This window comes from Suncus etruscus, chromosome 11, assembly GCF_024139225.1.
Source record: "Suncus etruscus isolate mSunEtr1 chromosome 11, mSunEtr1.pri.cur, whole genome shotgun sequence".
Classification (NCBI taxonomy): domain Eukaryota; kingdom Metazoa; phylum Chordata; class Mammalia; order Eulipotyphla; family Soricidae; genus Suncus; species Suncus etruscus.
This window is the reverse complement of record NC_064858.1, coordinates 2,579,518-2,602,622: the sequence shown is the minus strand read 5'-3', so window position 1 is coordinate 2,602,622 and position 23,105 is coordinate 2,579,518. Positions and strand designations below refer to the sequence as shown.

The 23,105-nt window shown below is 52.4% G+C and overlaps 1 protein-coding gene across 1 annotated transcript; it reads right to left on the bottom strand.

The window, feature by feature from the left end:
• CERS3 (ceramide synthase 3) lies at nt 1-20,528 on the bottom strand. Its single transcript, XM_049782703.1, has 10 exons — nt 20,356-20,528; nt 12,457-12,571; nt 10,792-10,910; nt 8,812-8,869; nt 7,346-7,396; nt 5,364-5,456; nt 4,174-4,302; nt 2,474-2,580; nt 1,671-1,824; nt 1-186 (listed from the first exon to the last, which is right to left on the bottom strand). The coding sequence occupies exons 1-10, from the start codon at nt 20,526-20,528 to the stop codon at nt 1-3; spliced, it is 1,185 nt and encodes a 394-aa protein (XP_049638660.1).
• Nucleotides 20,529-23,105: the final 2,577 nt, after the last annotated feature.

Sequence of the window (23,105 nt, the reverse complement as noted above, 5' to 3'; positions counted from 1 at the left end):
CTAGTGATCCTGCTGGCCGTTAGGTATAATGTCCCTGCTGGCCCCCAGGCCATTCTTCAAGCAGTCTCTCTTTCTGCTGTTGGCAGTTTCTCCCTTGACTGCTTCCTCCTCTTCCTCTTCCTCCTCTTCCTCCTCCTCATCATCATTCTCGTCATTCTCATCATCACTTCTCACGTCCTGCAAGCTCTGTGCAAAGAAGAGAATGAATGAATGCATGGACTGAGCTCCCCAGAGGCCCTGTTTCGGGGTGCAGCTCTCTCAGAGACCCCAGTATTCAAACCTCCAGTCTCGAAGCCTGGTGGACAAACCTCAGTGGGCCTAAAAGCCTGAAAGTGGAGGGACTGCAGGGGGCGGGGGTGGGGGGGTGGAGGTGGCGGGTTGAGTGGTCACTTTGAACAGAGAGCAAATGGTCTGGGGCCAGTGAGGTAGCGCTCGAGGTAAGGTGTCTGCCTTGCAAGCGCTAGCCAAGGAAGGACCGCAGTTCGATCTCCTGGTGTCCCATATGGTCCCCCCAAGCCAGGAGCGATTTCTGAGCTCATAGCAAGGAGTAACCCCTGAGCATCAAACAAGTGTGGCCCCAAAAAAACAAAACAAAACAAAAAAGACTGTAATAAAGAATGGTCTGATGAGGAAAAGAAACTGAGGCATGCAGCCGTCACTCGCCATGCCACTGTGTGTATGGGGGAAAGCTGGGGGGAGCAGCATGGACTGAGTGCCAGGACATGCATAAACATCTCCATTTTAGGGGAACTCAGCACACCAGATGTATCCCTAGATTTCCCTGGTGTGGAGAGCTGAAATAGCCCCACGGGGTTCCTCCAAAGGCCCGCTGTGGATGCCCCTTCCCCTGCGTGGATAGTTGAGAAATTCCCAAAGAGATAAGTCCATGCTTGGTATTACATTTTATGTCATTATTTGGCTATCGCTCCTTTGTAAAATCTCAGGCAAAAATTGGCCTCCATCTAATTCTTTTCAGAAATCCCACACCAAAGATTCCTAAGAGAACCGCTTTTTTGGATAACATTTAGCACTAACATCAAAAGACAAAATTTTTTTCTTTTTCAAATACGTCCTTGCAGCCTCAGTGTCTGATAGTCAAGGGCAAAGCCAGAATGCAGATGCTGGGCTACTGAGTCTTCCCAGAAAAGGGGAACTACACCTTACTGGATTTTGCTTTCTTTCACTTGACCTCTAAAACAATAGAGCTCATCCCAGCAAAGACCATGTTCCTAGATTATTTTTCTATTTCTTAATATACCTTATTTTGCATTTGAAGTTAGCTCGCAAAGAGCTGCCTTGGGCTGTGACCTTCCCTTTCGTAACTCAGACTTCTTACGGCTCAGGCCCATAGCTTAAGCATTGTCTACCGTGAAACTTTGCTTTGTGATGGTAAACTTTCGTCCCTGTACCTACAACTGGCTTTATAAAACCTTATAAAACCCCCTGCTTAAAGATTAAACTTGTCGCACTCCTGCCAGAAGATGTGTTGATCCCACATACTTGTGTGTGGAGATCATTTTTTTCAATAGTATTCCGTTACAGGCTTTCTTCTCGGGAAGGATTTTGTCCCCATTACAGCTGCCGAGACGCAAGACGCTCAGGCCCTTCCCGCCTCCTCTATACATCCATGCCCCTCCCCGTCTCCCTCTGCTGGCCGAGCCCCCCCTCACCTTCATGAAGATACAGCGTTTGAGCATCCTGAGGATGAAGTAGCCCCAGTAGAGATGCAACATCTGCAGAAGCAGCAGCTGCAGGTTGAGGAAGATGTAGGAGAAGAAGGGCCGAAGGTAGTAGAGGGGCACGATCAGCGTCGAGTGCAGGAGCCTGCGGAGGACGGCAGCTCACGTCCACGCCCGGGGAGGCCACGCGCCCCGCACACGGCCACACTCGTCACGCTGACACACACTCCTGCACAGGGCCACGCCTCCCTCACACGCTGCACACCCCACAGGCGCGGCCACACACGGTAACGCGTGTACACGCAACACAGAGCCGCACACCCATATGCTTGGACACACCCTGCACACGCAGCAGACACGCTCTAGACATGCTCCCGCACATGCTGTTGGAATGCTCCCACTCAAGCTCCCAGACACATGAGCACTGGGCCTCAACACCTGAGTGACCCCCCAGTCTCCTCCGGGCTCACAGCAACCACTTCGGCATGACACTTGCCTCCTTAGTAAGCCCAAGTGGAAAGACCAATTCCAGGGACCGGGTGGGCCAAGGGGGCTCCTGCTGAGCCCCAACATTTCCCCTCAAGAAGCAGCACCGTCCCCCCTCCTGTGGCCGACAAAGAGGCTCGCCCTCTCTCTGAAGGATAAGAGGCTCCCTGACTCCTGAGAGCTGTGTGGTGGGTTTACAGGGGCACCCATACCCCCTTTTATGGCTGGCTCCTGCCCCCACCTCCATGCTCCCGTCCTGGTTTGCCTCAGTTTCCCCAAAGGCTTCCCGGTCCTCAGCCCCCACTCACCAGAAAGGGAAGACCACAAGGCGGCTGAGGAAGAAGACGGCAGAAAAGATGAAGAAGAGCACGTTGCATGTCTGCTTCCAGCCCGCGTAGGAGAACATCTTCGCCGACTGTGGAAGGCCAGGGCACCGTGGGTGTGGGGCAGGGCTGGGGCTCACTCCCAGCTCTGCACTCAGGGGTCACCCCCGGTAAGGCTCAGTGGGATCTAACCTGGGCCTGCCATGTGCAAGGCAACCGCCCACCCCAAGGGGCTCTTGCCCTAACCAAAAGAATCGTCCAGGATAGAGACCTCGTGTGGCCACAGATCTGAGTTCACCAGTACTCTGTGAGCAAGAAGATGGCGACCCAACCTGATGGAAATTCAGCCCCATCAATCTGTCTTCAATTCTCTGCGCTCTATATGATTGTGGGGCTGAATCCCTTATGGGATGCCAGGGATTGAACCGGCAAACTCCCTATGGCTGTGCTATCTCTCGGGCCCTGGAGAGGGGAATCCTTGCATCTGTGCAGAGCTGCCCCTGGGGGGTGTCATGCCCTAGAGAGCACAGGACACTCAGTGTCACAGGCGTGGCCCTTGCTGCATGGAAAGGGCGGTGAGGCCAGGGAGCCTTGGGGTGAAAGTCCTCCATCTTGAATGAGGTGGGAATTCTGAAAACCTTCAGATTCCAGCCTGTCACCTCGAGCTCCCCTTGGCCCAGCCTGTAGAGACCCCACCCCAGCATGGGCACCCACTCCTCTGGGCAGCACCTCACACTGATCACTGGGGCAAAGACAGCCCCAGACCCCCAGATACAGTGGGAGCGAGCACTGTTGAGTGAGGGGCTGGAGGTGCTGGGAAGTTTGGCTCTAAGTTCAGGGCCACATGGAGGCTTGCAGCACATGGGAAACCAACAGCCCCCACCCACTGCTGCCCTGGTTCCTCCCATGCTGTGTGGTTCCATGTCCCTGTCTCTGGAAACTTCCCAAAACACACAATCTCCTTCCTCGAGGTTCACACTGCAGTGGGGATTCTGCGCTGGCATTAGCGTACAAGATAGTGAAGGCGCAGAACCCAAACGCAATAAATCTCATAAAAACATATATATTAGGGACCAGAGAGATAGCACAGCGGGGAGGGTGCTTGCCTTGCACAAGGCCGACCTACATTGGATCCCTGGCACCCTGTAGGGTCCTTCAAGCATGGCCAGGAATGACCCCTGAGCACAGAGCCCCTAAATACTGTCGAGTGTGCTCCCCTACCAAAACATGTAGCATTTGCATTTTCAGTTTTGTTTCAGTTTTGGGGTCACACCCAGCACTGCCGCTGCTCAGGAGTTCCTCCAGGCTCTGCACTCAGAAATCGCGCCTGGCAATCGGGGGATCATATGGGATGCTGAGGATTAAACCCAGGTCCGTCCCAGGTCGGCCCAGTGCAAGGCAAATGTCCTACCACTGTGCTATCTCTCTGGCCCCACAAAATGTAGCATTTGGGACAGGAGAAATGGTACAGGCGTAAGGCAACTGACTGGTATCAACCAACTGGGGTCCAGTGTCTGGCACTGAGGACCTGGAGCACCACCAGGGAGCATCCCTGAGCTGCTGGGACTGTCCCCTTGGGAGCCCTGGAAGGATGGACATGGCTTCCTTCCCCTCCGACCTTGCCTCCTGAGGGGCTGGGGGACCCAGCGCTGTGGATGGAGGTGCTGCCTCCCGTCCCTGCTCACCTCCAGCCAGACGTCGGCCACATCATGCACGATCATAACGAGGGTGCCGCTGCGGATGTAGTTTGCACACCACGAGAAGCTCATCAGGCTAATGGCGGCCAGGTGGTGGATGACGTGTGCCAGGAAATCCTATAGGGCACGTGTGATCAGCGGTCAGCGCAGGGACTGTGCCCAGAGGACAGCGCCAGTGACTGGCCCCCAAACTCTCTTGGCTGGCAAGGTGCGCACACTTTCAGCTGAGGGAAGGAACAGCTGAAGCAGCACCGGGCAGATGGCGAAGGCCTGACAAGCCAGGTGGTCTCCTTGGTGGCCAGCGTCCCGCTGGACGAATGCACAAACACACGCACACATGCACCCCACAGACACACAGGCCCTGTGAGTTTACTTCCCAGCTGGTTCCAAAAGGGAACAGCAGGGCCGGAGAGATAGCATAGCAGTAGGTGTTTGCCTCGCACGCTGCCAACCTGGAAGGACGGTGGTTCGAATCCCGGCATCCCATATTATTCCCTGAGCCCACCAGGAGTGATTTCTAAGTGCAGAGCCAGAAATAACCCCTGAGCACTGCCGAGTGTGACCCAAAAGCCAAAAATACAAAAACATAAACAAAAGGAAACGACAAAATAAACGGCATGGCTCTGGGAAACCAGAGCTGTCGCAGCCTAACTCAGCGTGAAGGGCAAGAGAGACCCTAGGGTGGGTCCATCACGGCTAAGGGGGCATGGCTACAGTGGAGCAGAGACTCGGGGGTGGGGATGGGGGTCATGGGTGAAGCCAGGTCAGCTGTGCAGGACTTAAAAACAGGAGCAGAGAGCCAGCACTGAGGTGACTGCCATTGTGTACACACACACACACACACACACACACACCCTTGATTCAATTCCAACATCCCATACGGTTCCTCAAACCTGTCAGGAGTGATTCCGGAGCACTGCCAGGTGTGGCCCCATAACCAAGAAAAAAATCAAACACAAACACACACTATAACTCAGCAACAAGAGTGGTTTCTTGCACCATGTTCAACTATCAGTCTCACCAGAGATCCTACCCAGGGCGCCCAGCCACGTGCTAAGACAGACACTTGGATGCCACAGCATGGGCAAGACCTGCCCTGATGCCACCATCGAGAACTGGGGTTATGGGAATTTTCGGGAGACGGTGGGATAAAGGCGCTTTGCAGCCAAGATACGTACCTTCCTCTTGACATCTCTGCCGAGCCTGAACAAGAGAGACCAGTAGAAGCTCATCTCCAGGACGTAGTACCAGTATTGGGAGGGGAGCAAGGCCTGGGCAGACAGGAGCAGTGTCACAGGTCAGCTCAAAGGTCTGATCGATCTATCGATCTATCTATCTATCTATCTATCATCTATCTATCCATCCATCCATCCATCCATCCATCCATCCATCCATCCATCCATCCATCCATCCATCCATCTATCTATCTATCTATCTATCTATCTATCTATCTATCTATCTATCTATCTATCTATCTATCTATCTATCTAATCTATCTATTTATCATCTATCTATCTCTATCTATAATCGATCTATCTATTAATCATCTATCTATCTGTCTCTATCTATCTATCTTTAATCTATCTATCAATCTATATCTATCTATCTATCTATCTATCTATCTATCTATCTATCTATCTATCTATCTATCTCCTCTCTCTTTCTGTCCCCTCTCTGTCTCCTCTCTCTTTCTCTCGCTCTCTTCTCTCTCTCTCCTCTCTCTCAGAAGGGTTCTCAAACAATGCCGAGTGCTCTGCCTCAAAGTTAATGCAGCAGGCACGACTGAGGACGAATTTTGTTGTTTATTTGTTTTCAGGTTTTGGGGGCTCAGGGCTATTCCTGGCTCTGTGCTCAGAAATTCCTCCTGGCAGGTTCAGAGGATCCTATGTGTTGTGTATGTGAACATTTCCATGGGATTATTATGTTACTGATCCTACCCTGATCGGTGATTGTGCCCTACCCTAGGGTGTGTGTGGCCTGACACCCTAGGTGGTGTCTGATTCTCATGTATAAAAGCAAGGGTCTGTGGAAGGTAGAGGCTATTTTCCTGAGGCCCGGTAGCTTGCATGTAGGGCAAATGCCCTCTCTGCTCTTGAGCACAGATTTCTTTCTTAATGACACTGCTGAGGCCCCCAAATAATGCAATCCTGTATTGGAAGACAGTGATCCTCAGGCAGGAGACTCAGAGGTGCCGGAGAGATAGCACAGTAGTAGGGCATTTGCCTTACACAAAGCTGACCCAGGGTGGATGGTGGTACGAATCCCGGCCTCCCATATGGTCCCCCGAGCCTGCCAGGAGCGATTTCTGAGCACAGAGCCAGGAGGAATCCCTGAGTGCTGCCAGGTATAGCCCCCAAACCCAAAAATAATAAATAAATAAATAAATAAATAAATAAATAAATAAATAAAAGTCTCCAGAAACACTGGGAAATGCATCTCACTTAACACCAAGGCAATGTAGAAGATTTGGGGGAGGGCATAAAAACCCACCCCTGGGGCTGGAGAGATCGCAGAGTGGTGGGGCAGTGAGGCATTTGCCTTGCATGCAGCCTATCTAGGACGGACAGACAGTGGTTCAAATCCCAGCATCTCATATGGTCCCCCGAGCCTGCCAGGAGTAATTTCTGAATGCAGAGCCAGGAGTAACCCCTGAGCACTGCCAGGTGTGACCCCAAAACAAAAACAATAACAACAACAAAAATATAGGCGATTCAGAGAAAATGGATCCTCCCAGGAACTTTGGGGAAAGAGGCAAGGACGCTCCACAGTTTCAGATGCTGCGGGTCCAGGGGTGCGGATCCGAACCAACAGGGGGTATTTCCACAAGGATGAGATCTCTCAGAACTGAATGGTGAACAGAAGGCAAGAACCAAGGCAAGAAACTGAACTGTGCCTTCCAAGTGAGAGAAAGCAAAGCAGAGGGGAGAGGGGATGGTGCTCGGGGTATTCGAGGGTGCCCCAGTTCCCCTTCATTAACCAACATAGCACCAAGATCCACTGTCCTCGTGTCCAAGTATTCATGAGACAGAGGCGCGGCCCAGCCAACAGGAGGAACCAGATGGGCTGGATGGCAGAAGAAGGCGAAGAGGGAGGGGGGGCTGGACAGCTTAAGGGCAGAGATTGACAGAACTGGGGAGCTCTTGGAGGGCCTGGCACTCACCTGGCGGGGGTAGCCATTCCACATCTCCCACAGGTCGTACACCCACGGTTTCTGCAGGAACGAGCACAAGAAAAGGGTCTTGGAACAGTGGTAAAGATGCGGACAGACCCCCTGTTCTTACGCCCAGGTCTCCACCTGCCTCTCCCCTGCAGACAGGCCACCTGCTCCCGGACAAGACACCCAAGGTGCCCCCAATTCTGGCAGCTCTGCACACACACATGCCAGGTAACGTCCACTGTGCTGGGCCACACCCTGGCAAGGGTAACACTACTACTTCTGAGAGTGAGTCTGGGAGGAAAAGCTCTCAGTGTTAGGTAAATGCTCCACCAAGAAGGAAGGAGGCAGAGAGAGGTCGCCTTCCTTCTTTTCTTCCTCCCTCCTTCCCTTTCTCCTTCCTCTCTCTCCATTCATCCTTCCTTCCTTCCTTCCTTCCTTCCCTCCTCTTTTCCTACATACCTTCCTTCCCTCCTTCCTTCCTACATACCTCCCATACCTCCCTTCCATCTTTAACTCCTTCCTCCCTCCCTCCTTTCTTCTTTCTTCCTTCCTTTTTTTTTTCTTTTGCTTTTGTGCCTCACCCTGCAGCACTCAGAGATTACCCCTGGCTCTGCACTCAGGAATCACTCCTTGACATTGCTCAGGGGACCCTATGAGGAACTGAACCCAAGTTGACTCTGTGCAACGCCAGCACACTCCCTGCTGTGCTCTCTATTGCTCCTGCCCCACCAGATCTGATTTCTGATGGGCAATTTTATTTCCTTTGATTTTAAAATTGGTGTGGATTTGGGGGCCCATATTAGAACTCAGCAGCAATTCCAGGCTCTGTGATCAGGGGTCACTCCTGGTGGTATCTGGAACTCTATGTAGTACTGGGGGTGGAACTAGGGTGGCCACATGCAAGGCCAGTGCCAGGCTCCTCTACTATCTGTCCTATACAGCCCTGTGCATGGGTCCCAAGGTGGGCAGTCAGCAGTAGGTCAGCTTAGGGCGCAGGCATGAAAGTGGGTTGGAGTCTGCTTGAAGACTTAAATTTTCAGGGGACAGAGTAAGGCACAGTAGGGAGGGTTTTTGCCTGCTACATCACTGATCCGAGTTCAATTCCCAGAATTCTTTAGGGTTGCCCCAAGCACCATCAGGAATGACCCCAGAGTATAGAACCAGGAATAACCTCTGAGCACTGGTGGGGGTGGCCCCCAAGCAAACAAACAAACAGAAAGACTAATGTTGCAGGACAGGACGGGGGAAAGGCACTTGCTGTGGACACGCAGGAGGTTCCGGCTCAACTCCGAGGCCTCAAAGCCCCCTCCTGAGGGACCCCTGAGCACTGTCTGGTGTGGCCCCCAAACCAAAAAGCCATTAGCTGACTCAGCACATGCGAAAGTTGGCAGAAGGTTTCCAGACTCTGGGGAAGCCCATCCTGAAACGAGAGGGGGTGAGGGTGAACCCCGAGAGGGAAAGCCACTCACGTCGTAGAGAAACACAACGCCAGCAATGGTGAGCAGGAAGTAGAAGGTGAACCGCCAGCTGTGGAGACAGGGAAGAGTCAGTGCCGGTGATGGTGCGATGGACAGACGGCCCGCCCCGTCCTGCCCTCCTTCCTTCCAGGCTCTCTGCCATCCAGGCTGGGGGAGGCTTCTAGGCCCTGGCACCTTCAACTGTGAGTGGGAACCACACGTCAACGCCCATGCAGGGGGCAAGGATGCTGCGTGAGGAAGTCCCCATGGGCCTGCCAGGAGTGGGAGCTGGCGGCGATGACAGTGGTGGTGGTGGTGGTGGTGGTGGTGACAATGGTTGTGATGGTTGTGTTGGTGGTAGTGGTGTTGGTGATGATGATGGTGGTGATGGTGGTGACGGTGTTGGTGATGGCAATGGTGGTGGTGATGGTGACAGTGCCATGGTGGTGTTGGTGATGAGAATGATGGCTGTGATGGTGACGTGGCGGGGTGTTGATGGTGGTGGCGATGTTTATGGCTGTGACGCTGCTACTGTATCTAACAATCACTGAAGCAACAGTACAGTTGCTGGGCTGCCGAGATGGCTTCAAGGCCTAAAGGACCCAGTTTGGTCTCTGCACCAGAAACAACTCCAGGACAAGGCGGGGAGAGAGAGCCCCGAACACCGCTCAACGTAGTCCAGCAGCCAAGGAGGAGAGAGAAGTCTGTGCCTCAGAGATGGAAGCCTGGGCGGCAGAGCACCGTGGTGAAGAGCACTCCACAGATACGTGCAGACAGGCCCCTGAGGGCCACCTCCATCCCGTTACCTCTCCCCAAAGCCAAATACTAGTCTTTGTGTGTGTGTGTGTGTGTGTGTGTTTTCGGGGGGTGGGGGGCTATACCCGGTGATGCTCAGGGGTTCCTCCTGGCTATGCGCTCAGAAGTTGCTCCCGGTTTGGGGGACCATATGGGACGCCGGGGATCGAACCGCTGTTCGTCCTAGGCTAGCGCTGGCAAGGCAGACACCAAACCTCTAGTGCCACCTCGCCAGACACCCAAATGCTAATCTTACCTGGATGGTAATGAAAGTGGCTGGGGGAGGGAGGGGCGAAGGAGAGACTCAGCAAGGGAAGCAGCGGAAAGGAAGGCACAGAAGGCAGAGAGGAGGAGACGCTGGAGGGATGCAGGGCAGCTGATGGAGGCTGCTGGATAAAGCTCAGCTTACAAGCCACACATGGCGGTTAGGGCTTTAATAAAGCTGGATGGCTCCTAAAACTTCATCTGATTGCTGTGGGTCATTTCCTCGCCATCGCCCTGATACCTACAGACCCAACAGGCTGTAAGGGCTGCAGGTGCCAGGACGCGCCGAGATAGGCCTCACCGTCCATCCATGCAATACTAGGACTTTATAATGAATGATGAATGCGACACACCCCTACCCCCACCTCCCGGATTCTGAGCCGGGGAGGTACTGGGGGCTTCTGACTCCAAGAAACATCCCTGACAGCCATGACTGTCACCAAGAGAAAATCACAAGTCACGGGTGATCCTCAGAAAGATCCACAAACACCCATGGGCGTCAGACATGGGAGATGATGGGCTAGGGGGCAGAAAGAAAGAGAGTGCAGCTGGCCTCACATGCGCTGCATTTTGGGGTGCAGCTGAGACCAAGAGTCTCCCTAGTTGTGATCCTGAGGGTGTCTGGAGCCAAGAACTACTGGAGGGACCCCAGGGCAGGCAGCCAAGGACCCCCTATGCCGGTCGGTAGAATCTCAGCGGGGGTAGCCCCACAGACTCTGGGGCTCAGCCTCCCTGCCCCCCCCACTTGATGCATGTTTTCTTTTCCTGCCTGGTCAGCTTTTCAAGGGCCTTGAGGCTTCTCTTTGGTTTGTTTCCGGGTCACACCTGGCCCAGGTCTGGGACTACCCGCAGCACAGTGCTCGGGAAGCGAGCAGGGCTGCCCCACACAGGCACTCTTGGCCCTTCTCCGGGGGTCCCCAGGGCCCTTCTCACCAGGCCTCCTGGAACTTCTGCATTCTGCACGGCCGGTCCAGGTTCCGCCGGCTTCGGAACCATTGCTGCACCTGGCGCTCCGTCAGCTGGCTCTTCTTGGCCAGCCCATAGACATCAGCCTGCGAAGGGGCCAAAAGGGGGGTTCCATGGGGACCAGCGACAGCGGCTCAGCTCTAAGAAAGGGACTCTGGCTTCTGGAAACACACACACACACACACACACACACACACACACACGAATCTCGATGAGCGACTTCATTCCCTTCCCTAGACTCATTATTGGGCCTATCTCGGTGGCGCCTGCCTCAGAAATGCCCAGATGCCACCGCTGCCACCCCAGGATGGGAGGGAGGCCACCTGCACCTGGAAAGTGCCCAGCCACACTCATTGCCACTACCCCTATGGTCCTCTATGGTCTACCCGCTACGTTCTTCTCCAGAATGTTCCATGGGCTTCGATGCCAGCATGCCACATCTTGCCACCTCCTGACACTGGGTCACCATGACCTGACTCTCTAGGCGCCTCACAGAGGGCTCTGGGCTCCTTCCTGCTCTCACCATCCTGGTTCCGGACATGGAGTCTGGGGGCCGGGGAGCACCTGCAGTTTGTCAGCCAAAGGAGCCTCCTAGGCTGAGGGTGCTGCCAGGGGTGAACCCTTGTGCATTCCTCACCCCCAGTGGACCCAGGCCCCACCAACACAAGCCCCTGAGCCCGAAGGAAAGAGCAGGAGCCCAGGCGCCCTCAGAAGGTCTGCTGTGAGTCAGCATCCAACCCAGGTTCGATCCCTGGCACTGAGGATTTCCGGGCATCTGCGGGCGAACCAGAGGTTACCCCTGAGCAGTTTCAGACCATGGCACTGAACTGACTGGCTGAGATTGCCAGGAGAGGTCCCCCCTATTCCTAATCCATTGGGACAGGGTGATCCCACATGCCCTCACGCCACGTCCCTGCAGCCCTGCCCAGCTGAGCTGGGCACTACCCAGAACACCCAGCCCAGCACCCAGCCCAGGCTCCGAAAACTCCCAGGGACCACTGGGGGTCACTGAGCCTTGTGTTTTTGTTTCCTGGCAAGACTCATATGAGTTGGGGGAAACTCAGTTTTAGGGGCTCAAGGCAGTGTGGATGGTTTCCCTGGCAGCCCCCATCCTACCCAACGCCACCCCACCCACCCCACCTGCAGCTGTCTGGGTGCAATTGTGAGTGTGGGGCACTGCATGGCTACCCAGGCCCAGAAGACCTGTCTGGGTTTGGGGCTGGGGAGGCTGTGTGACGAGGGAGAGGAGACTGGAAAGGATGGAAAGGAGAGTGAGAGGAGAGGAGGGGGGAGAGAAAAAGGGAGGGGAGGATGGAGAGGAAAGTGGAGGGAGAGGAGGGAGCAAAAGAGAGAGAGAAAAGGGGCCACACAGGTGGCGCAGGGCGTAAAGCGTAAAGCGTTTGCCTTTCTCGCTCTAGCCTAGGAGGGACTGCGGTTCCATCCCCCATGTTCCATATGGTCCCCCCAAGCTAGAAGCGATTTCTGAGTGCATAGCCAGGAGCGTCACCAGGTGTGGCCCAAAAACAAAAGAGGGACAAAAAGGTAGAAAGAGAAGTGGAGGAAGAGGAGGAAGAAGAGGAGGAGAAAGAGGAGGGAGATTTTTCCCAGAAGAAAGCTGGCCCTAGCACTCACTGCATTGGGCCGCCTGGAGCGGTGGCAGAAGAAACTCTCCAAGGCCGCATGGGACGCGATGGTTCTCCGCCGCTCCTTGATGCCTAAAGTCCTGGCCAGAGGCACTGCGATGAACCTGCGGAAAGGGGCAGCTGGAGGCGAGCAGGAAGGATCCCCCCACAGAGGACCCCAGCTGAGTCTCCCACTCCCCACTCTGTGATAGCAGCAGGCCAGGGAGAGCAGGGGTGCTCCAGAGACCAGCAGAAACTTGGGGAAAGTCCTTCTCCCACCAGTATAAAATCACTTGATAGAATGATTCCAAGTCGGCAGTTTCTGGGGATCAAACCCAGGGCCTCATGCGAGCAAAAGGCAAAAAGTATTCATCCTGGAGCCAATCTGCCGATTCCCAGCCCCTCTGCAGACATTTCTAGGCAAGATGGAAGGCCAGAAATTAAGCTCCACCAGCCTTCAGAACTCTGTTCTTGAGATTCAAAAAAGTAGTTTTGTTGTTAAAAGTTTTCTTATTCGCTATAAGAGAGAAATGAATACAAATTCCTATTTGATGTTATTTTTTGGGGGGAGGCACAGAGGTTACTCCTGGCTCTGCACTCAGAAATCACCCCTAGCAGGCTGGGGGGACCATATGGTGATGTCAGAAATTGAACTCTGGTCTGCCCCAGGTCAGCTGCCTGCAAGACAAATGCCCTCCCGCTGTGCTATGACTCCAGCCCTCCCCACCCATTTGACGTTCTAATGTAAAACCTAATTCTGGGGAAAGATCCAGAAAGGGGTGTGGAGAAGGCCCAAGGGACCCATTTCAGGGTGTTTTTTTTTTTGGGGGGGCAGCATACCTGGCGATGTTCAGGGGTTACTCCTGGCTCTGTGCTCAGAAATTCCTCCTGACTGTGCTCAATCCCAAACTATGGGATGCCGGGAATCGAACCTGGGTTGGTTATGTGCAAAGTCCTGCTCCTGACTGTACCACGGTTCCATCCTGGCCTGTTCCAGTTTGTGGCAAGCTAGCAAGCTGCCTGCCCAGGGATCTATTCCCACCAACCATAAGCCTGTTCTGTGTCCAGGCCCTGCCAAAGTTTCTCACGAAAGCATTTTTGGGAGACATCTAGTGTTTTCCGGGAGTTTTCTACGCAAACAATAAGTATAATAACTTCCTAATTTCTGTCCATTTGGCATTTGGTTTGTTCTTCTAGGCTATTCCAGGTAGTAAATTTGAAATCTCTCCTCTTGGTTCACTATAGAGAGGTATAGCTGCTAACTTTTAAAAATCAAGGTTTCCGGGCCCGGAGAGATATAACAGCGGCGTTTGCCTTGCAAGCAGCTGATCCAGGACCAAAGGTGGTTGGTTCGAATCCCGGTGTCCCATATGGTCCCCCGTGCCTGCCAGGAGCTATTTCTGAGCAGACAGCCAGGAGTGACCCCTGAGCAACCCCGGGTGTGGCCCCAAAACAAAAAACAAAAAACAAAAAAATCAAAGTTTCCTCGGGGCCAGAGAGATAGCACAGCAGTAGGGCATTTGCCTTGCATATGGCCGACCTGGCAGGAACCTGGTTCCCCGGCATCCCATATGGGCACCCCCCCCCCCGCGCCCCCCCCCCCCCGCCTGCCATGGTCGATTTTTGAGTGCAGAGCCAGGAGTAACCCCTGAGTGTCACTGAGTGTGGCCCAAAAACCAACCAATCAATCAATAAAGTTTTTTAAAATAAGTAAAAATCAAAGTTTCCTTGATAAAAATGAAAGTCGCAATAATTCTAGCAGTAAAGGAACACCCCAATGACCTTGCGCCCCTCCCCAGTTTTGCCTCCAACACTGCTGTGCGTGCTTGTCTTTTCAATGAGATCAGAGTCAGAGACGTTGCAAATAAAAGGTCTTTTTGTTTTGGGCCACACCTAGTGGCGCTCAGGGGTTACTCCTGACTCTGCGCTCATCAGGAATCCATCCAAGTGGGCTCAGGGGACCCTAGGGGAACCTGGGGCTGGCCGTGTGTGCAAGGTAAACACCCTCCCCACTGCTGCTTCTCCAGCCCACAATCTGGCTTCTTTCTGCCTGGTATCACTTTTGTCTTTTTATTCTATCCTAAATTCACTCCTTCAGTGGGATTGTCTCTAGATTTTCAATATATGTCACTTTCTTTTTTTTTTTTTTTTTTTTTGGTTTTTGGGCCACACCCAGCATTGCTCAGGGTTCACTCCTGGCTGTCTGCTCAGAAATAGCTCCTGGCAAGCACGGGGAAGCACGGGGGGGGGGGGGGGGGGGGGGGGAGGGGGACCCTATGGGACGCCGGGATTCGAACCAACCACCTTTGGTCCTGGATTGGCTGCTTGCAAGGCAAACGCCGCTGTGCTATCTCTCCGGGCCCATATGTCACTTTCTAGTGATCGCTGGGTTGTTGTTATTGTCGTTGTGTGTGTGTTTCAACTATGGGATGAAAACTCATTTTTTGGAAGGGGGGCCACACTCAGCAGTGCTCAGGGGTTACTCCTGGCTCTAGACTCAGGGCTCAGTCCTGGCTCGGGACCCTATGGGATGCTGGGGATGGAACCTGGGTCAGCTGTATGCAAAGCAAATGCACTCTCCACTGTGCTGTCACTCTGGCCCTCGACCCTCCTTTTAGAGGCAAAGCCATTTAAATAAAGTTCACTATTTCTGCACTGTTTCTGCTAGTCGGTCGATCTCTGAGGCAGGACACACACCAGGCACTGTAGGTTCATGGAATGGACCAGGCCTGGACACCATTTGATGTTGTTTGTTTGGGGCCACACCCAGTGGTGCTCAAAGATCACTCCTGTCAGGGCTCTGAGGACACAGATATTGGTACCAGGGACCCAAATCAGGCTGCCTACTGCTTTCCACAGTCCCATCTCTTCAGGAGGTGCTGTGCCCCTGGTTCCAGGACCTGGATGTTGGAATCAAAAGTCCACACCCAGGAGCACAGACTGGACCTGTAGTGCCCCCTCCCTCACTGCTCATCGGGGTCCACAAGAACTCAGGAAGCACCTTCTGGAGCACCAAACTGGGGCCAGAAGGATAGCACAGTGGGTAGGGCATTGCCTTGCACGTGGCCGACCCGGGATGGACCTGAGTTGGATTCTTGGCATCCCATATGGTCACCCGAGCCTGCCAGAAGCAATTTCTGAGCGCAGAGCCAGGAGTAACCCCTGAGCACTGTTGGGTGAGGTCCAAAAAAAAAGAAAAGAAAAGAAAAAATAAAACAAAACAAACCCAAAACAAAAAAGCAAGCCCAACTGTTAATATATATGTCAACCTCTTGTACCGGTAATTGGAGCTGGACATGCTCCCTGGATAGGCCCCTTTGGACACCCCACCCCTCCCCATCAGGCAGTCTGGTGGTATTCAAGGCAGAAGTAGACAGTTGGGGGTGGGGGGACAGCTATCGCTCCAGTCCCTTTTTTCTTCTTACCCCCCATTTTTGTTATTTGTTTGCTGGGGGAGGCCACACCCAGCGGTGCTCAGGGCTCACTCCTGGCTCTGCACTCAGGAATCACTTCTGGCAGGGTTTAGGAGGCCCTGCTGATGCCAAGGATCAACCCTGAGCCAGTCAATAATGCTTTACGCACTGTGCTGTGGTTCTGGCCTCTCTCCTCTCTCTTTCTTCTCTCTCTCCCCTTCCTTCCTTCTCTCTCCAAAAGAACCGAGAAAGATGACAGGTTAGGAAGGACAATGAACGAGCAACGTCAAGTGCTCTGGAGCCCTCTGAGAAGCCAGGTTAGCCCTGGAGAGCACATACATATATGGCCCTGGGGACCAAGATGCCTTCGGGCTTTTTTACATTTTTTAACTTTATTTATTGCTTGCTTGCTTGGTTGACTGGTTTTTGGGCCAAACCCACTGATGCTCAAGAGTTACACCTGGCTCTGCACTCAGAAATTGCCCCTGGCTGTTGCATCATTTATAGGAATTTCTATAATTCTATGAGAGGGAAGGACAGAAGGCCCGCTAGGGGCTCATACTCTTAGTGTGAATGGCTATTCAAATACCCACAAGGGACTTCTCCGAAAGACTTGCTGTGGAAGCCTCACTGCTGCGTGGAGAGTTGGTGCAACCCCATAGAGTTTTTTGTTGTTTTTTTTTTTGTTTGTTTTGGTTTTTGGTTTACACCAGACAGTGCTCAGGGGTTCCTCCTGGCTCTACACTGAGAAATCGCTCCTGGCAGGCTCAGGGGACCATATGGGATGCCAGGATTCGAACCACCATCCTCCTGCATGCAAGGCAAATCTCTACCTCTGGCCCCGCCATAAAGATATTTTTGAGATCCATGTTATGATATTGACATTATCTTTCCTTCACATATATTTGGTCTAAAATTAATTCTCCCTTCTGCTGTGCTTATTTAAAGGCCAAAATAAGCCTCAACTAAATTCTCTTTGCCTGGAAATTTTCAGCACCAAATCAAAGACAATATTTTTTCTCTCTCTGTTTTTAAAATTGCCCTTGCAGTTTCTACTTCTGGGATTCAAAAGGATTTGGCCGGGATGCGGATTTGGGGCTATTGTACTTTTCCCAGAAATTAAGAATTTCATCTTTGTAGACTTAGCTCTCTCCTTCATTTCGAACTCTAAAACAATGGAAACCCATCCTCTGAGAGTAGAAACTTGACAGAATTCCTACAGAATTCCCACTTCTCACCAATCCCTTATTTTACACCTGAGGCTCGCTTGCCAGGAACTGCTTTTGCGATGTTAAAATGAACCTTCTCCTTTGTAACTCAGGATTCTTACTGCTGATCACCCTAGTCTGATGTGTTGTTTTATTGTTAAGCTGTGCTTTGCAATTGTGAGCATCCTTTTCATATCTGTGACTGGCAATTCACCTCTCATATGCCTGTCCTAGACATTAAACTTAGAACGCTGTTTCTCCACATACATTGTATGCTCACATTGCTTCCCATTTCGCTGCCTGTGCATCCACTCTCCTCAAGAGGACTCAAGAAGTTCTCTAATTCAATGGACCCCGAGAGCTAGTCAGCAATATCTGGCAGGCTGGGGGGACCGCATGAGATGCCGGGAATCAAACTGGGTCCCTCCAGGGTCTGCCTCATGCAAGGCAAACACCCTACCACTGTGCTATCTCTCCGGCTCTACCTTGGTGGTTTTTTTTGGGGAGGAGAGGATTTGGTCACACCCGGCAGTGCTCAAGGGTTCCTCCTGGCTCTACACTCAGAAATCGCTCCTGGCAGGCTTGGGGACCATATGGGATGCCGGGATTCAAGTGGTCCTTCTGCATACAGGGCAAACGCCCTACCTCCATGCTATCTCTCCAGCCCCCACCTTAGGGTTTAGGGTCCTAAACAAATACTGGAAGTGGACCTGTCCAGTGAGAAAACATGAGTAGGAACATAACCAAGCACAAGAATATAGGGTGTTTGAGTCTCATCAAAGAAGGTGACAGCAGAGGGGACAAAAGACATGTTTTGGGGTGGCAGGACACTTCGCAGAGGGGCAGGGCAGCGACTCTGGCACATTCTTGGGCAATTCCAAACACGTCAGCAAAATCCAGAGTGAGCGAAATCCAGCAGAGAAAGAACATAGGAAACATTCTCAGCTGGATTTCAGGGGCCGAGGAGGAGATTTCTCTCCCTCTCTAGAACAAAAGCACGTTTCTGTGACTCCAGGGAAATTGTTATTGGTTCAAAAGACTTTCAGAGAATCCATGAAACCGAACCACCCTGACGGACTCACCCTGAGATATGAAGCCCTGAAACTGGCCTGAACACATGGCCTGCTCTGTCGGGGCTCAGACAAAGGGGTGTTTTCAGAGTTTCAGTTCAAGTTTTTCCAGCTTTTAACATTAAAACAGTCTTTTACTCCTGAAAAATTAACGGGCTAGTTTTTTTTTAAATGGAGACAACAACAGAGATCATAGATGAGCATTTCTCTCCTGTTATCTCAACGCTTGTACAGTTTTCATGAAAATGCTGGAGACAGAATTTGTTTAAATGAAATGAAGAAAGAGGAAAGTTTGCTTTTCTGAGAAAGCAAGTTGATTTTTAGTTTTGCTTTGATTTACATACTCTTTGCAATAAAGAGCTGGTAAGCATCCTTCAGTAAACCTTAAGCTATATAACAGCGGAAATTTGGCTGGCCGACTTGCCTGCCTTCCTCCTTCCTTCGACCTTCCCTCCCTCCCTCCCTCCCTCCCTCCCTCCCTCCCTCCCTCCCTCCCTCCCTTCCTTCCTTCCCTCCTTCCTTTTCCTTCCTTGCCTCCTTCCTTCTTCCTTCCTTCCTTCCTCTTCCTTCCTTCTTTCCCCTCCCTTCCTTCCTTCCCTCCCTCCCTTCTTCCCACCCTCCCTCCCTCCCTCCCTTCTTTGCACCTTCCCTCCCTCCCTCCTTTCCTCCCTCCCTCCCTCTCTCATCCCTCCCTCCCTTCCTTTCTTCCTTCCTCCCTCCCTTCCTTCCTTCCCTCCCCTTCTTCCTTCCTTTCCTTCCCTTCTTTTCCCATTCTTTATTCCCTCCCCTCTCCTTTCCTTTTATCCCTTCTTCCTTCCCTCCTTCCTCCCTTCACTCCCTCCTTTGTTCATTTCTTCCCTCCATTTTTCCTTCCATCCATTCTTCCTTCACTCCTTCCTTTCATTCTTTTTTCCTCCCCCTTCCTTCTTTCTTTCCATCCCTTCTTCCTTCCTTCCTTCCTTCTTTCCTTCCTTCCCTCCTTTCCTTACATCCTTTCTTCCTTTACTACTTCCTTTCATCCTTCTTTCTTTCCCTCACTCCTTCCTTTCTTATCTCCTTCCCTTCCTCCTTCCTCTTTCTTTTCTTCCTTCCTTCTTTCCTCCTTCCCTTTTCCTCCTTCCTTACTTTCCTCCTTTCCTTCCTTCCTGCTTCTTTCCTTTTATATCCCCTCACCTTTTTCTTTCTTCCTTCCCTCCTTCTCGCTTTCCCTCTTTCTTTTTCCATTTCTCCCTCTCTCCTTCCTTCCTTATTTTCTCCCTCTTTCCTTCTTTCCCCTTTTCCTTCTTCCTTCCCTTCTATCCTCCCTCACTTCCCCTCTCTCCTTCCCTCCCTCCTTCCCTACTCCCTCCTTCTCTCCCTCCCTCCCTCCCTCCCTCTCTCCCTCCCTCCCTCCCTCCCTCCCTCTCTCCCTTCCTTCCTTCCTTCCTTCCTTCCTTATTTCCTTCCTTCCTTCCTTCCTTCCTTCCTTCCTTCCTTCCTTCCTTCCTTCCTTCCTTCCTTCTTTCTTTCTTTCTTTCTTTCTTTCTTTCTTTCTTTCTTTCTTTCTTTCTTTCTTTCTTTCAGGTTTTGAGGCTACACCTGGCATCACTCAAGGGTGACTCCTGAATTTGCAATTAGGGGTTATTCCTGGTGAACTCAGGGAACTCTATGGGATGCTGGGAATCAAATGTGGGTTGGCCAAGTGCAAGGCCAGAGCCCACCCTACCCCCCCACACACACACTGTGTGCTGTTTCTCTGTCCTCCCTGAAACGTGGCCCTAAAAGGCCATTTTTGGGTTTCCATATAGGTATTTAAGGTTTTGCACCCCTATCATGTTTTCTTGGAGGGGGCAAAGCCTAGAGTGCTTGGGGGGTCTACCCTCATCTCTGTGCTTGCTCCTGGCAGTATTCAGGGGACTCTTGAACTAGTGCTCAAACTCAGCACACACAGGCAAGCCGCTGGCTGGGTCAGCCCCACTTCTGACACCACCTCTGGGCACCTGTAGGGGACAAAGGAATGGGAATCCTGGGTTGTTGGAATAGACACGTCAGTTGTCTGACTTCTGACCTCTCTGTCCCCACTTCCCTTTAAGCCAAGCTAAAGCTTGGAGGAGAGAGATGGGGAGGCTTGGGTCAGTGGATTCTTGAAGGACCTCGCCAGGACTCTAGGGAGGTAGGGTTGGGGCTAAAAAGGGGAACCGGATGGGTGGTTGGGGTGTACACAGAAACACCGACTTACTTTTCAAAGAAATGTCTGATAATCAGCAAGACGAAGGCGTAAGGGATGGTTATGTACAAGTGGGAGGGCTTCGCGAAGGTGACTCCATCATGGTCCTCGAGGTCTGACCACTTTATCGTCGGAGGCAGCCAGAATCTTTCCAGCCAAAACCATTCTTTAAACGTGTGAAACATTCTAGAGAGGTGGAGAAAGAAGAAAGAAAACACATGAGTCTTGAGAAGCAAATGATTCAAAGTCAGGAACTTTGAACTCCTACAATAGAGAGGCCTGGGGCAGCAGGCCGGAACGGGGAGACAAAAGGCCATGTGTAGCATTAAATAATTAATAATGGTTGCTGGATTGAGAAGGATGGAGAGAGGGATTTTTTTCTGCCATTCCAGGCCACGTGGCTCCGCAATCCCCATTCAGCTGGCGGGTCCCAGGTTTAGGTGAACGGCGGAATCACTCATCCAGAGACAGGCATCAGGAAGCATCAACTTTATTCATGCCCTATCTACCACATGTGTGGCCTGTATCATAACCTTTTAAGCATTCAGTCATTCTTAGCTAGCCCTGCATCTTAACTCCTTTCAGCCATCTTCCCTTTGACCTCCATGCTGGTCAAAGACCAAAAGGGCAAAGACCCAAAAAAGGCCCAAATCCCCTGGGTCAAAGGCTTTATCTACCTTTTCCAAGACCCCTCTCAGGAATGGGCGGGGTCTTGCAGGTAAGGTCAAGTTACCTAGGGAGAAAGGGTGGGGGATGAGGCTTCAGCCGTGGGTTTCATCATGGGGCAGTGCCAGGCACCCAAGTTACCATCCAGTGCAGCCTGGCATTGGCGGGTGTCTTTCCTCTTCAAGGCGAAGAAAACATAATTTAGGGCTCACACCTCCAACTTGAACCCACCAAGGTCAACATGGGGAAAATCCGTCTTAAAAAACTTTTCCCAATTGAGGCCAGAGAGATAGCACAGTGGTAGGGCATTTGCCTTGGATGCAGCAGACCTGGGAGGGTTCGATTCTCGATTCTCGGCATCCCAAATGGTCCCCAGACTGCCAGGGGCGATTTCTGAGTGCAGAGCCAGGAGAGACCCCTGAGCACAGCTGGATGTGGCCCAAAAATCAATCAATCAATAAAGTTAAAAAAAAAAAAAAAAAAAAAAACCTTTCCCGGGGCTGGAGAGATAGCACGGAGGTAAGGCATTTGCCTTTCATGCAGGAGGTCATCGGTTCGAATCCCAGTGTCCCATATGGTCCCCTGTGCCTGCCAGGAGCAATTTCTGAGCATGGAGCCAGGAGTAACCCCTGAGCACTGCCGGGTGTGACCCAAAAACCACACACACACACACACACACACACACACACACAACCTTTCCCAAGGTCCAGAACTCCTCAGAGACCAGAGAGGTAGCAGAGGTGGGGGGAAGCGCTTCATTTTTAAGCGGCTCCCCCTGCTTCCAAGGTCTCCCTCAGTCACTCTTCCAAGCACAGAGCCTGGAGTACTCTCCTAGAACCACCGGATGAGGCCTCAGTCCCTCCACTGACCTCTCTCTCACACACATATACATTAAAAAAAGAGAGATAAAATTTCATCCAGTAGGAGATGCCACCAAATTGAACACTTTATTGTTCAAATCCGCGTGTTATGTGTCATAAGCTGAGCTTTTTTGTTTTTGTTTTTGTTTTTGGCCACACTCGGGGGCTTACTCCTGGCTCTATGCTCAGAAATTCCTGGTGGCGCCAGAGAATGAACCCGGGTGGCCATGCAAACTCCCTCCCCACTGTGTTCTCATTCTAGGTTGAGCTTCCTCCTTCTCTAAACATGGGGAGCAGAGAGATGAAAACAGAGTTCCAGGGGCCTGGAGGAACAGTGCAGTGAGGAGGGCGATGGCCTTGCAAGGAACTGACCCGGGTTCTAGCGCCGGCATCCCATGGGGTCCCCTGAGCACCAGCCAGGAGCCAGCCCTGAGCGTCACTGGGTGTGGCCCCAAACCTAAAATCCAAAATCAGAATCAAGAACATCCCGGCCCTACGGAGCTCCTACCCACATGGCTGCATCAGGCCTGGCAGAGGCCACCCGGACCAGCCCCCAGGAGGAAGCCAAGGTGGATGCAGGTACAGTGAGAGCACAGGGCAAGCGCCTTGTGGAGGCAGGAGACGCCCTACTAGGAGGGAGATGCCCTACAGGCCCTGCGAGGTTTGGGGGTGTTATGAACGGCCAGAAATAGGGTCAGACATCCTTCCTCATTGCTGGCTCTTGACTCACCCAAGTCTCCGCATTCTGACCCAGACGCTATATAGATTTTATCTCGTAAGAGTGACCCAGAGAGAGGGAAGAAGTCAGAAAGGAGAGCAAGGGGAACCTCCTGGCTGCTGGGCCACAGGTGAGGGACAGAGGGACAGCCAGACAGCTTGGCCTGCCCCTGCCTGCACAAGGACCCAAGCTGTGGGGGCCAGGGAGCTAGAACTGGGGACAGCAGGGCCTCCTTGTGTGACCAACCCTGGTTGGATCCCAGCACCATCAGGGGCAGCCTAGGCGACCCTGCTAAGCATTGATAGGGCAGTGAGATGGCACCGCCTCGAACCCTCAGTGACAGGTAGAGTGCCAGGGGCCTCTGGGGGAGTCCTTCACTCAGCTTTAGCCTAGACATTTTCACAGGGTTGTTGTTACTGAGGTAATGTGTGGCGTAACTCAGATAGGACACATCTCTGGAAGCTTCTGGGGAGTTGATTACCTTCCAGCACCATGGGGGAAAGTGCCCTGTCAGCTCC